Source organism: Cydia strobilella, chromosome 24 (assembly GCF_947568885.1).
Source record: "Cydia strobilella chromosome 24, ilCydStro3.1, whole genome shotgun sequence".
Lineage (NCBI taxonomy): Eukaryota > Metazoa > Arthropoda > Insecta > Lepidoptera > Tortricidae > Cydia > Cydia strobilella.
The window spans coordinates 6,667,941-6,681,850 of NC_086064.1; the positions used below are offsets into that span (position 1 = coordinate 6,667,941).

Below are 13,910 nucleotides of genomic sequence, written 5' to 3' on the forward strand. Positions count from 1 at the left end.
CTCTGGTGGAAGGATTAATAAGCCACGCAGACTAGTACGGCTACCTTCAGTTTGACACTGACACATTCGCTAGCGTGTGCGTAAGTTACTTTCTATGCATCTCGCTCGTACTCGCATATTAGTGCGAGCGAGATGTATTGCATGTAAGTTACGCAGATGTTAGCGAATATGTCAGTTTGACACTGCTAAGGCAATAGTAGTAAGGTTTATATCGTAATCAGGTCTTTATTTCACATACATCTGTGACCTTTGCCTCTCTTTTCAGACGTCCCACATCCGACATCGATCTTAGAGGTGGAACTTCTTGCTACATCGTCCGATGAAAAATATATTCCTTTTGACATATCAACGTCCCTTCTCAATCAACCTAACTTACCCATAACATCAGAACCGAAAGCGAGAAAAAGGTCTGTGAAAGTAGACTCAAAACTAACACGAAGTATACTTGGGGCGGAAATGGCTAAACATGAGCATAATTTAGAAATCGTCTTACGTCACTCTAATGCGACGCCTATACGTGGCCACAGTGACGTGGGCTATATGTGCTTCTTTTGTCGGATCGAGTTTCCCAACCCGGACGATCTCAAAGCACATACTCTAGACTCTCACAGAGATTTAATGTACGAAGACCAAAGACCGCCAAAATGCGATCACTATTCGGTTAAACTCGATGTTACCAATTTAACGTGCCAGTGTCTTAAACGTTTTGATCAACTGTCTGATTTAATACACCACTTGCAAGTCGAGCATGACCAACCCATTCACGCCGAGGTTAAAAATTACTTCTTGCCTCTTCGATTCGATAGCGGTAAGCTAAAATGTGCATCATGCGAAACAGAATTCGTAGCTTTCAGAAATGCAGTTGAACATATGAATATGCATTACAGAAATTATATTTGTGACGTTTGTGATGCAGGCTTTGTCACTAGAGCTAGTCTGCAATCACACAAAAGAATTCATGTCAATGGAGAGTATCAGTGCACGACATGCGACCAAGTGTACAATACTAAGGTCAAGTTACAGAATCACGTTCTCTACACCCACCAAGGTCAAGATAAGAGGAACAAATGTTCATATTGCGGCAAAAAATTCTCAAATTTTTTTACGAAGAACAATCACGTGGTTAAAGAACATGGGGTAGCTCCCAAGGTAGTCAAGTGCACGGCGTGTGATAAAACCTTCGTGAATTACAAGGTCATGCAAGAGCATTACAAATGTTGCCATTTAATGATTAAGGATATTAAATGTAATGTTTGCCAGAAAGCGTTCGGAAGGGAGTCTTCGTTGACGCGGCATATGATGATACACAACGGTGATCGCAGGCACAAGTGCGATTACTGCGGGATGGCTTTCGTGCAAAAAATCAGCTTAAAAACTCATTTGTACTCGAAACATGGAATAGAAATGGAAAAAGTAACCGAGACAGTAAAGAGTAATTCTTGAATACTACTCTGACTATTACTCTTTCAAATATTTAACAGATATGTTACACTTTTAACTTACCATGATATACTTTAAATTGTTAAACGGACAACTTTTATTGGTATAATTGACTATTAATCCTCGTCCTGCAAACCTTTATCTCAATTTTGCCATACAAATAGTTTCGATTCGGCATTGTAAATCAATAACAATTTTATTTGTGTTAATAGGCATGGGCACCATTGGCTCTATAGCAGTTTTGTTAAAAAATCGGATCAGGCGTTCGTTCATAAGTCTCATTCAGGGATCCTCACCAAGTTATGATCTTATGATAGAAACATTTATTTATATAATGATACTTTTTTTTTTTTTAATTAAAATGCCAGTACCATGGCTCATCCTGGTAGAAACTTCTGTGACTTTTACTTCTCTTTTCAGACGTTCTACATGAAACATCCGTCTTGAAGGTAGAATTTGTGTCACCGTCGGATGATGAAACGATGCCTTTTATCACGTCAACTACGTCTCTTCACAATCAACCTTCACCATCCATAACCGTAGAACCGCAAAAACCGTCAAAGAGAGGCACATTAGCGGCAGAAATGGCAAAGCATGATCATAATTTCGAAATCATCTTGCGTCATTCTAATGCGACGCCTATACGTGGTCACTTTGACACGGGCTATGTGTGCTTCTTCTGCCCGCTGGAGTTCCCCGTCCCGGCCGATCTCAAAACACACACTCTCAACTCCCATAACGACGTAAAACCAAAGCGGTCTCTACGTTCCGAGCACTATTCTGTAAAAATCGACATCACAAACTTAACATGCAAGGTATGTTTAAGAAGTTGCGCTCAACTTACCGACTTCATGCGTCACTTACAAGTCGATCATGATCAACTCATTCACACTGATATCAAAAATTACTTCTTGCCTTTTCGATTCGACAGCGATATGGTAAAATGCGCATCGTGTGAACGAGAATTCACAGCTTTCAGAAATGCAGTAGAACATATGAAAAGTCATTACAGAAATTACATTTGCGACATTTGTGATGCAGGCTACGTCACCCAAGCTAACCTTCGAACTCACCAAAAAACTCACGAGAATGGAGATAACAAATGCAAACAATGCAACCAAGTCTACAATACTAAGTCGAAGTTAGCTAATCACATTCGCTCCGCCCACAAAGGTCAAAGTAAAAGGTACAAATGTGTCCATTGCGGCGAAAAATTCTGTAGTTTAGTCATGAAGAACAATCATCTAGTTAAAGAGCATGGAGTTGCTCCGATGAGGGCCAAGTGCACGGCGTGTGATAAAGTCTTCTCGAACAACAGTAGTCTACGAACACATTATACGACGTTCCATTTGATGATAAGAAGGTTTAAATGTTCACTTTGTAATATGGAATTTTCATACAGCCACGATTTAAACAGGCACATGTTGAAACACACCGGTACTCGTGATTTCAAATGCGATATTTGCCAGAAAGCGTACGCAAGGAAGTCTACATTGACGCAGCATATGATGATACACAACAATGACCGCAGGTACAAGTGCAACCACTGCGAGATGGCTTTCGTCCAGAAATGCACACTAAAATCGCACATACAGTCGAAACATAAGTAGAATCGAAAAGAGGTGAATAATTTAGGCAGTAATGGTATTTCTAAGCCAATTCAAAGTTAAATACAAATAATACAATCACTAATGCCTCATTAAAGTTTTGTGTGATTGCTCCCAAGCTAACCGATTAGATCCACCACTTGCGAGTAGAACTTTTCGATTTGAGAACGATCATTTAAAATCAAACCTTCAATAAAAAAGCGTATTACCATTTTAAGGGCCGGCAACGCACTTACAACCCCTATGGTGTTGCAGGTGTCCATGGGCGGCGGTAATCGCTTTCCATCAGGTGATTCGCCTGCTCGTTTGCCACCTATATCTTAAAAAAATGCGGCCTGTGGAGACTTTATGTTTGCCGCTTTTATGACGGACAGAATATATTTTGCGAATCAACCTTTTGAGTTACATTTCTGAGTTTTTAGTACGTCGTGGTTTTTTTGCGAAGAATTGCCATGGTAATTTCGCGATACACGGAGCGTTAAAAGAACCATTTGGGGCGTGCTCAGAGAACATTCGAGATGCCACTTCAATGTCAGGGATCCTCATGCGATAACAGAGGACAGGCGTAGTTCAGAAGAGTATTTAAAAAAACAAATTTGAAACAATCGCTTTTAAGGATTATCTTTTAAAATTTTGATTTATTTTCCATTCTAACTGCTTCACTGTGGAGTGATGTTAACTTGATGCTATTTTTAAGGTCAATTTCTATAGGAATTTATTTATGATACTAAGATTATTGATAAGTTATACATGACTTGAGTTCTACAGTCCAGACTGCGAACTTCTGTGACCCTTACCTTTCTTTACAGACGTTACACATCAATCACCAGTCCCAAAGATTAAACGTCTCGTCTCATCAGGTAAAACCGTACTCCCTGTTATTGTGTCAACCACTTCCATCAAGAAGTCTTCGACACCCATAGATGAGCGTTCGAAAATTTCTAAAAAAACAATAAAAAGATGTGAAACTGAAGTTGCTAAAGCCCAGAATAATTTAGAGATCGTCTTGCTTAATTCCAACGCGACACCAATACGCAGCTACCGCGGCATTGGCTATGCGTGCTTTTTCTGCCCGTCGGAGTTCCCTGAGCCGGCCGATCTCAAGACTCATACTCTTGAGTCCCACAGAGATCTAAAACACGATCCTCGACATTGGCGACGACCCAACTACACTGACTTTTCTGTGAAACTCGACATCACGTGTTTAGAATGTAAAGTGTGTTTTAAAAGTTTCGCTCAACTTTCCGAATTAATAGATCACTTGCGAGTCGATCATGATCAACCCATTCACACTGATGTCAAAAGTTACTTGTTGCCTTTTCGATTCGACAGTTATCCGATAAAATGCGTCCATTGCGACGCAGATTTCTCCGCTTTCAGAATGGCAATAGAACATATGAACAGGCATTACAGGAATTACGTCTGTGATGTTTGTGATGCAGGCTTCGTTAAAAAAGATAGCATGTTAGCGCATAAGAAAAAACACGAACAGGGCGATTACCAATGCGACAAATGCCACCAAGTCTATGATTCCATTCGAAAATTAAAATATCACATTGGCTGCGTTCACGAGGGCAAAGATAAGAGATTCAAATGTGGTTATTGTGATGAGAAATTCACGCGTTTTGCAAAGAAGTATGATCATTTGGTACAAGTGCATGGAGTTGGTCCTAAAGAAGCTAAGTGCAAGGCGTGTGATAAAACGTTTGGAAACTACGAGCGCCTACGAGTACATTACAGAATCTACCATTTACAAGTTAAAAGAATAAGAGCGTCACAGAAAAATAAATTAAAGGAATGATAAATTCATTCTTTTTTGTTTTTACTTTAACACTTTTTTTCCTTTTGTTTTACCCCTGTATAATGAGTGGGTGAGTGGGGTAGAATGTTGACGTATTAAGTTTTTGAAACCGTTAATTAGTTAAGTATTAGGTTTGTAAAATGCTATGTTAGATTTAATTACGATATAGTATAAAAAAACAATAGAGTATAAGCAAGTGTAAAAAGGTTCGGCAAAACGGAATTCTGGAAAACAATAATATTCTGTACCTAGGAATTATCGATGTATGATGGTAAATATGTATTCTAATTTTTTTTATATTGTATCCTTTCATACTACTGGATTATTTTGTTAAATTAAATAATATAGTATACCTATAATTTTTACAACATACATATGGTATATCTCTTATTTTATTTCATTAAATAGATACCTATTTCTATTGGAAAGATTGTTTACTTACATACAAGATATATACAGTGGTACTACTAAACGAAATTAATTAGTAGCTTAAATCTAAAATAAATAAATAGGTACCTATGTTAGAAGTTGCGAAGTGCCTAGTTCATGGACGTAATACTCCACCTGAAGAAATTGTATGTACATTGTAACAAAGAGAATTAAGTAGACATTAGAGTGCTCACTCCATACATCAGTTTTGTTACCAAAACTACTATTATTTTCGTAGTCGACATCTAGCGCCAAGTAGTGGAATTACCAGTACTGAGAGACACAAAGCGATTCAATAGCGAAGCGCAAGCGATCGTCACCTTGGCTAGGCCGCCAGATGTACCTAGGTATGGAGTGAGCACTCTAGAAAATTGCCAGACGGCATTGCATTGTCCACATAAAAATTTTTTTTGTCAAATATTAGTATTCCTATTAAAGTCCACTAGATTAATAGTTTGTATTTCCTCTATCTATTGTAATGAAAATGTTATAAAATAATGTTAATTTTTACCTGTGACAGATACATAAACAATTAAAACAGAATTTACCTACAATTTATAAGTATTAGGCAAAGATTAATTATTTGTGCCTAGGAATAAGATGCGTTAAGCTCCAATACAAAATCGTGCTTCAAATTTGACAGATGATGTAGATGGCGCTGTACGGATCAGTAACCACGTTATGCTCATATAGAAAACGAGTGTCCGGCGCCTCGGCCCGGTCCCGGAACGTTCTAGTCTGTATCATTCTATGTACATATAAGTGGTAAATCTGGTTGTCAAAAAGTGACGTTTGATAATCCAGTGACCACAAAACGTTGCACCATCTATTTTAGCTTTCAAACTAGCGGACACGATTTTTATTCACGACTATATTTTCTACATTCAAAAACTGATATGAAATAAAAATAGAAAGGCTTAAATATAACAATAACGTATGTATGTTAATAGCTCTTTGATTATTTCTTAGCTTTTGGTTTAGTGTTTTTGCTGTAAAAATTGTTTGTATTCAGCAAAATAAAGTTGTTTTTTTAAATAATGTTGTATTTTACTTTTAGAGATTATGAACGGAGGCCCGTTTCTCAAAAGCTTGTAACTTGTAACAAGCGGATGTCATTTTTTGACAGCTTTTGTTAGAAAGGGCCTTCCACTTGTATTACAAGCTACAAGCTTTTGAGAAACGGGCCCCAAATCACTATATTTGCAACTCACCACATTTTGATCATCTTGTCACCTTTATTACATTATTGATATTGAGAACGCGATGAAAAGATAATAGCAAAGATAGATATAACTCCGTAATAGATGGATACAGTCTGAGGAAAAAACGTGCCTCGAAAATCACGAAAATTTGATTCTCGCTCAGAGGGCGCTACTAGCTTTGGCCTAGTGTCGTATAGATGGCGTTGACGGTTTCGTTTGTTATTTAACAATTTTAACGCATATCAGTGAAAGAACATGGGTCAAAATCATAAAAATAATTAATGCAAATAAAAAAAATTATTTATCCATATTTAAATACATTTTATCGTATTTTTATAAATCTTCATTTTTAGTTTTAAAGTGTGTCGATAGATGGCAGTGAATTTACTGTGGTTACAAAATTTACTATGACGGTACCGCTCTAATATAAGTTACTCTTTGATAATAGGTATAATGAGATGATAATGTGCCGAGTCGCTACTATGGTGATAATGTGATAAATCTACGAGCCTACCCGATATCCGCACCAGATTAAAAATCCATTGATATCCATATCCATACTAATATTATAAATGTGAAAGTGTATTTCTGTCTGTCTGTTACCTCTTCACGCTTTAACCGCTGAACCGATTTAGTTGAAATTTGGTATAGTTCGAGTCCTAGGGAAGGACATAGGGTAGTTTTTATACCAGAAGTCATCCTTTAAGGGGGTGAAAAGGGGGGGAGGGATGTTTGTATGGAGAATCGATAAAAGGCAGACTAAAATTAACTACCCAAATTACTAACTGCACTATTAAATAACTAACTCCACGCAGACGAAGTCGCGGGCAAAGGCTAGTTTGAAATATTGCATTGATATAAGCATACTAAAATTGCAATACCTATAACATTTAAAACTTTCGCGGTTTGAACACATATTAAATCACATTTACAAACGGGTCTATCGCGATTTTTATTTTTATTTTATACTAAAATTGCATCGTACGTGTCGCCCCTGCAACGCCAGTCATAAGCAAATATTTTATGTCAGTAGTTTTTTTTAGTCTGATGCGATTCACCTCCGTCTACCCTACGAACAGAGAACTCTTGTGAGTGTTTGACAGACACTAAATATTCACATGTTACTTACGCACTTGCAGCATCCCACTAACCCGGGGTTAAGCGGGTTAACCATTCTTCTTCTTCTTCTTTTTTCTAGGGGCTATGTAAGGCTCCAGAGCCTATGTATCACTGCGACCATCTCTGATCTATTGTGATCGCCACCTACTACAACTCTCGATCCAAACCTGCAACTTCAAACAGCTGCAGGATCTTTTTGGTTTCGAGAGACTAACTCCTCCGGGCGCAATATATGTCCACCCAGGATCAAGTCACGAGTGCGCATTAGGCAGGGGCACTCTGAGGATGTGTAGGGGCGTCTCCTCTGCCTCCATACAGAGTCTGCACCGCTCCATGTCACGTTTCCCCATAGTGTGCATGTGCTTATGTGGGTTAACCATTAACTCAGTGTCAAATTGTACTGGTAACCATGGTCATAGTAACTCCAGGTTTAACCGGTTAACCCGGGTTAATGAAATGGTGCAAGTGGGCCTTATTCACAAGATTATATCCTAGATCCTGTAACTTATAGATGTATTAGGTTATAGTAAGACCAAGATATCTTTGCAGCTATTTTTATAGCACAGACGTGCAAGTGTTATTTAGACGTCATAATTTCATAGAAATTTGACGTTTAAAGTAACGCACTTCTGTGCTATAATAAAAATCGCTGCAGAGTTATCTTGGTCTTACTTCTATCTTATCTACATATACGAACAAGGATTTGTATACAACGCCGCGTGCCTCATTGCATCATTTTTGTAGTCCCTAATTTAAAAAATACAATGAATGTATTTAAAAACTGTAACTGGCAATAGGGCTACGAAAGCGCCACCTAGGCTAGCGCATTCCCCGAAGGCGGATAGAGGTTATTAAGTGTCATCGATCGAGCAACTGTAGACTGTAGGGGGCAACATAAAGTTCTTCCTGGTTATTGGCGTGAAGTATCAATGTCAAGTAAGTTTTCGATTTAGGCCAGCCACAAGGTGGTAGCAGACCGTTCAACTTAGGTATGTTTTTAACCCAAAATATTTCAAAATTGACTACCTACCGCCTTCGATCTTGTTATGCCATGTGAGAATACTCTGGGAAGGAATGCACTCGCATTACTCTCAAGCATACCTGTTTTTATACCTACGCACTCGTACTTTTTGGATTCAGAAGACGTGCTTAAAGAATACTAAACCTAAAAGGTATCGAAATTAACTTTTAAATATAATTTAGTACTAAATAGGAACCGCACGTTTCTTTTTTATTTTTGTCGTCGGGGTATAGTTTAGATTTTCTCAAATGATTTTTACACCGAAGACCCTAATCTGTTAAACAAAACCCATTGTTTCTTTTGTGCGAAACAAAACCCATTGTTTATTTATTTATTTATTTATTTAATCTTTATTGCACAAAAGAAAACCTTACAGTACAAAAGGCGGACTTAATGCCATAAGGCATTCTCTACCAGTCAACCTGGTAGAGAATGCCTACCCGTTCTGAGCGCGTAGCAAAGCAACAATGTCGTTTATTAATAATATGAGCGCTAACCTTTATTGAGGTGGTCGATCGTCCTACATTACCAATACATGTTACATGTACATAGACTTGAACCTTAAAACCACCACGATATAGTTGCTTTTTAAAGGAGATTGTTTCTTTGCCGCGTGGTTGATACGGGAGCTAACCGCTCATACAAAAGAAACAATGGCTTTTGTTTAACAGATTAGGGTCTTAGGCGTAAAATCATTTGAGAAAATTCATACTATAATAGAAACGCAATAATTCCTGATTTTCTTTATAGGTGAAGAGACGCATATTGGCGTCCAATTTGAGTGTTCTTCGAAAAAAGAAGATTCCAAAAACAAGAGATCCACGACAGCTCAGAATGAAGAAGATAAGGCAAAAAAGACAAAGGGCCCAACAGAATTAGAAATGCATCGGAATAATATAAGAATTATTTTAGATAGTTCGAATGCTACTCCAATTCGGGCTCACGGCGGTATTGGCTACCAGTGCTGCTTCTGTCCGGAGCAGTATCCAAACCCGGCTGATCTCAAAACCCACACCATGCAGGGCCACGACAGTAAGACTAAGCGCACCTTCATGAGGGGAAAAACGATGGCTGAATATTTTGTGAAACTTGACATTACGGCGCTGCGCTGCGAACTATGCAATAGCAACGTGGATTCACTAGAACTACTCACAAGTCATTTAATTGATAAGCACGGTAAAAAAATGTACACAGACATCGACAGCCACATTTTACCCTTCAAATTCGGCGACGAAACGCTGCGATGCGTCTTCTGCCCCAATGATTTTAATACTTTCAAGGTTTTACAGGAGCATATGAATGTCCATTTCAGAAATTATATTTGCGAAACGTGCGATAGTGGTTTCGTTACACGCAACATGAGAAGGAACCACAAGAAAACCCATGAAACGGGATCGTTTATCTGCAGTTTTTGTCCTAAAGTTTACGACACGGCACTTAAACAAAGGGCGCATGAAAAACAAGTCCACCGGCTCCCAAAGCTAAATTTATGCGCTTATTGCAATGAGAGATTTAGAGATTTCAGACAAAAAGTAAAACATTTGAAGGATGTGCACGGTATACAAAGGGAATCTCCTAAATGCAAAGCTTGCGAAAGAACATTCGAGACCATGGCAGCTCTTCGACTTCACATCAAAAGGGATCATTTAATTCAAAGACCTCATAAATGTTCTCAATGCGATATGTCATTTTACGCAAAGGCTCAGTTGAAGAATCATTTTGTTATTCATTCTGGTACTAGGGAGTTCTCATGCGCCGTGTGCTTTAAGTCTTTTGGTCGGAAGAAGACTTTGTCGGATCATATGCGGATTCATACCGACGATCGACGGTACAAGTGCAAACATTGCGAAATGGCTTTCGTGCAAAAGAGCAGCTTAAGGGGTCATATGCGTTCTAACCACTCTGAATTAAACTTAAATTAGAATATGTAATATATGTCTTTGGAAATATATTCGATAAATTGCTAAGATTAAGATTTCCAGTCTTTTATTTATCAAGCATATCCTTTAGCGTCTAAATAGGTAGCTGTCGTATTTTTAATAATTTCGTAGCTAACTGGAAGTGGATCTTTTAAACATGATGTGAACATTTATATATTTCTTTCCAGAACGACGACAAAGTTGCCAGAACAAAAAAGTCGAAAATCAGAGAACAAACATAGAGGTTGAAGATATAGAACTGACCAAGTCAAAGAATGTGTTTTCAAATTCAACAGAGGGCAAAGAGAAGAATTGTTCCGAACTAGTTCTAGAAATTAGAAATAAACCAGTACCATCTCGAAAGGGACACTATATGAAGAAAGAAATAAGACAACACAAGGATAATTTATTTATAATACTGCGGTGTTCAGACGCAACGCCGATCCGTACTCGCGGTAATCTCGGTTACACGTGCTACTTTTGCGACTCGTCCTATCGTGAAGCTTCGAGTCTGAAACAACATACAAGGGAGAACCACACTTATAAAGATAAACCATTAATAAAAGGCAACAATTCCAACTTCTTCGTAAAGTTAGATATAACAGCTCTGCACTGTAAACTTTGTGGCCAATCTATCGATCAACTTGAACAGCTGTCAGAACATCTTATGAAAGTACATGAAGAACCACTCCATACACTCACCAAAAGCCTAATGATTCCTTTTAAGTTTGAAACGGAAGAACTGAAATGCGCTGTTTGCAGCCAAGAATTCAATAATTTCCATTCCTTGGTTGATCATATGCGAAAGCACTATAGGAATTTTATTTGCGATGTCTGTGACGAAGGCTATTTAAGCTATAGCAGTATGAAAGCTCACCAACTCGGGCATAATGTAGGCGAATACACATGTAAGGAATGCAACAAACTCTTCAGTAGCACCCTTAAATTGAAGAATCACACGCGAACAGTTCATCTCGGCATTAAAAGAAACAAATGTGGCTACTGTGGCGAAAAATTCGCTGAGCTGAATTGGAAGTTGGACCACTTAGAAAAAGTACATGGGATTAAAAAGCCAGAGTTTAAATGCACAGTATGCAATAAGAAGTTTTCATGTACGAAGAGTTTGAGGAACCATAAGCGAGGATTTCATCTGATGGAGAAAGATCAGACTTGCCCGGACTGTGGCATGAAATTCTTCCAAAAACACACTTTAAAGCATCACATGACAATCCACACGGGGCTGCGTGCATTTCAATGCGCGGTGTGTTCTAAGGCATTCAGCAGGCGCTCCACTTTAAGGGAGCATATGAGGATTCACAATAACGATCGTCGTTTCAAATGCGAACACTGCAATATGGCGTTCGTACAGAAATGCAGTTGGAAGGGGCATATGCGATCGAAGCATGGGGAAGATGTCACATAATAAAAGTGAATTTCTATAAAGAAAAATAAAAACAAAATGAATTGTTACAATGCCATTTTTTGAGCTAAATACATATAATTATGTTTTACTAGCATCGTTTTATTTTACTAAAAAATTGACTAATACTTACCTAAAGGTTAACTGGAAGAGATCCCTCAAACGGATAAGTTCGCCTTTGTACTTCTTACTAATTGTATGTTATCTTTAATATGTCTTTTCGTGCAATATAGAGTTTACTACTACCATTAATTCTTGAATTTTAATAGAGAAACGTATCCAATTAAAATGGTAAATAAACTTAATTTCACCAAATGCCCCTTCCGTGGAATGCGATTCGGCTTCTAAATAAGTAATCCTTTGGTTATCAATGTTATCATGTTGATGTTGCCATGAAGAGGATAAGTTTGAGCACTAGAATAAAACAAAACTTGTCTTTACAGATGATTCCGAGGACGGAAGCATGTTAATAAAACTCGAGACCAACTCTGACCTGGAAGCGGAATCACTGGAAGAGGACTGCGTAGAAGACATTGTTATACTACGAACAGAAGGCAATTACAAAGGCGCAAAAAGTAAAAATAAAAAATCTACAAACGACCAGCTGATTTGGTATGATCGAGAAATCACCACTAACCGATCAATCATTCTTAAAAGAACTACTGAACTGGATTTGCATCTACAGAATTTACAGACGATTATGAGGTGTTCTAATGCTACACCACTGAGAATGCATGGTAAATGGTACACTTGCTGTTTCTGCCCTGAACGGTATGAAAAAACATCAGCCTTGAAAAAACACACGGTTGAGAAACACCCAGATGGAAAAGCGGCAATTGTCGGACGGAACATTTCAGAACTAATTATAAGAGTTGATATAACGGGTTTAGAATGCAACCTTTGCAAGACCAAAATCGGTGAATTAGAGAAATTAACAAAGCATTTAAAGGAAGAACACTCACAACGAATACATACACGGATCAAAAACTATATGATCCCTTTCAAATTCGATACCGGCAATGAGCTAGCGTGCGTTATCTGTGAACATGTATTCCATAATTTCAAGATGTTAGTTCAACACATGCATGTTCATTATCCGAACTTTGTGTGCGGTTCTTGTGGCAACGGTTTCGTCAATCAACGGAGCTATCAACACCACGCGAGCAGGCACGCCAACGGAGAACACAAGTGCGTGAAATGTCAGCGGATCTTTGATAACGACGCCAAACTAAAAGTGCACGAGAGATCCGTACATCAGGCATTCAACAAACGAAACAAATGTGACTTTTGCGAAGATCGGTTTGTTGGCTATATAGCAAAAAACGCGCACATGATTAAAGCTCACGGATTGCCAGAGATCCAAGTTAAGTGTCCTGCGTGCGAAAAGACTTTTAAAAACCATAAATACCTCGCCATCCACAAGCGGACGTTTCATATGATGGAGAAGAGGCACAAATGTGCAGAATGCGATAAAATGTTCTTTTCTACCCATGAAGTGAAACAACATATGCTAACTCACACAGGGCAACGTGACTTCCAATGTATTATTTGTAATAAATCTTACGGTAGGAAGAGTACATTAAGGGAACATATGAGAATACACGCAGATGACCGAAGATTCAAGTGTGAACACTGCGGAATAGCTTTCGTTCAGAAATGTAGTTGGAGGGGGCATATGCGATCTAAGCACGGAGAAGAAGTGTGATTTTGCTGTCCAATTCACTTGTTCCTTTATAAATATGTATGATATATTTGTAAAAAATGTTTACAGTGCGAAAAATAAATAATAATAAGCTGATTTACGTGTTTCAATATACGCAGGAAGGTGGCGAAAAAGTGTGGCCTTTGTAAAACAAAACTTATCTTTGCAGATGTACCTGAAGAACGAAGTTCCCAAATAAAAGTCGAGTTGGCACAAGAAGATGAACAAAAGCTTACGATAGATCGAACTA

The 13,910-nt window shown here is 38.2% G+C and overlaps 2 protein-coding genes across 7 annotated transcripts in view; both read left to right on the forward strand.

Annotated features, from left to right (window-relative positions):
- The window catches only part of LOC134752370 (gastrula zinc finger protein XlCGF57.1-like), a 48,659-nt gene extending 36,611 nt beyond the window's left edge, over nt 1-12,048 (forward strand). Inside the window, exon 5 of one of the 6 annotated variants that reach the window (XM_063688058.1) lies at nt 10,727-12,048. In XM_063688058.1, the coding sequence (XP_063544128.1) occupies nt 10,727-11,961 (1,235 nt within the window). In that variant the 3' untranslated portion in view covers nt 11,962-12,048. Of the gene's footprint in view, nt 1-294; nt 1,766-1,860; nt 3,846-9,369; nt 10,589-10,726 lie in introns of those variants that run through there. The other 5 variants (XM_063688062.1, XM_063688060.1, XM_063688052.1 and 2 more) reach the window with 5 other exon arrangements.
- Nucleotides 2,595-13,892, forward strand: LOC134752372 (zinc finger protein 79-like). The gene is made up of 3 exons (XM_063688065.1): nt 2,595-2,626; nt 3,857-3,907; nt 12,402-13,892. The coding sequence occupies exon 3, from the start codon at nt 12,422-12,424 to the stop codon at nt 13,661-13,663; it is 1,242 nt and encodes a 413-aa protein (XP_063544135.1). The 5' UTR covers nt 2,595-2,626; nt 3,857-3,907; nt 12,402-12,421; the 3' UTR covers nt 13,664-13,892.
- The last annotated feature ends 18 nt before the right edge of the window (nt 13,893-13,910 follow it).

Coding starts and splice junctions, on each gene's coding strand:
- LOC134752372 (XM_063688065.1), top strand. CDS start 12,422: ATGTTAATAAAACTCGAGACCAACTCTGACCTGGAAGCGGAATCACTG.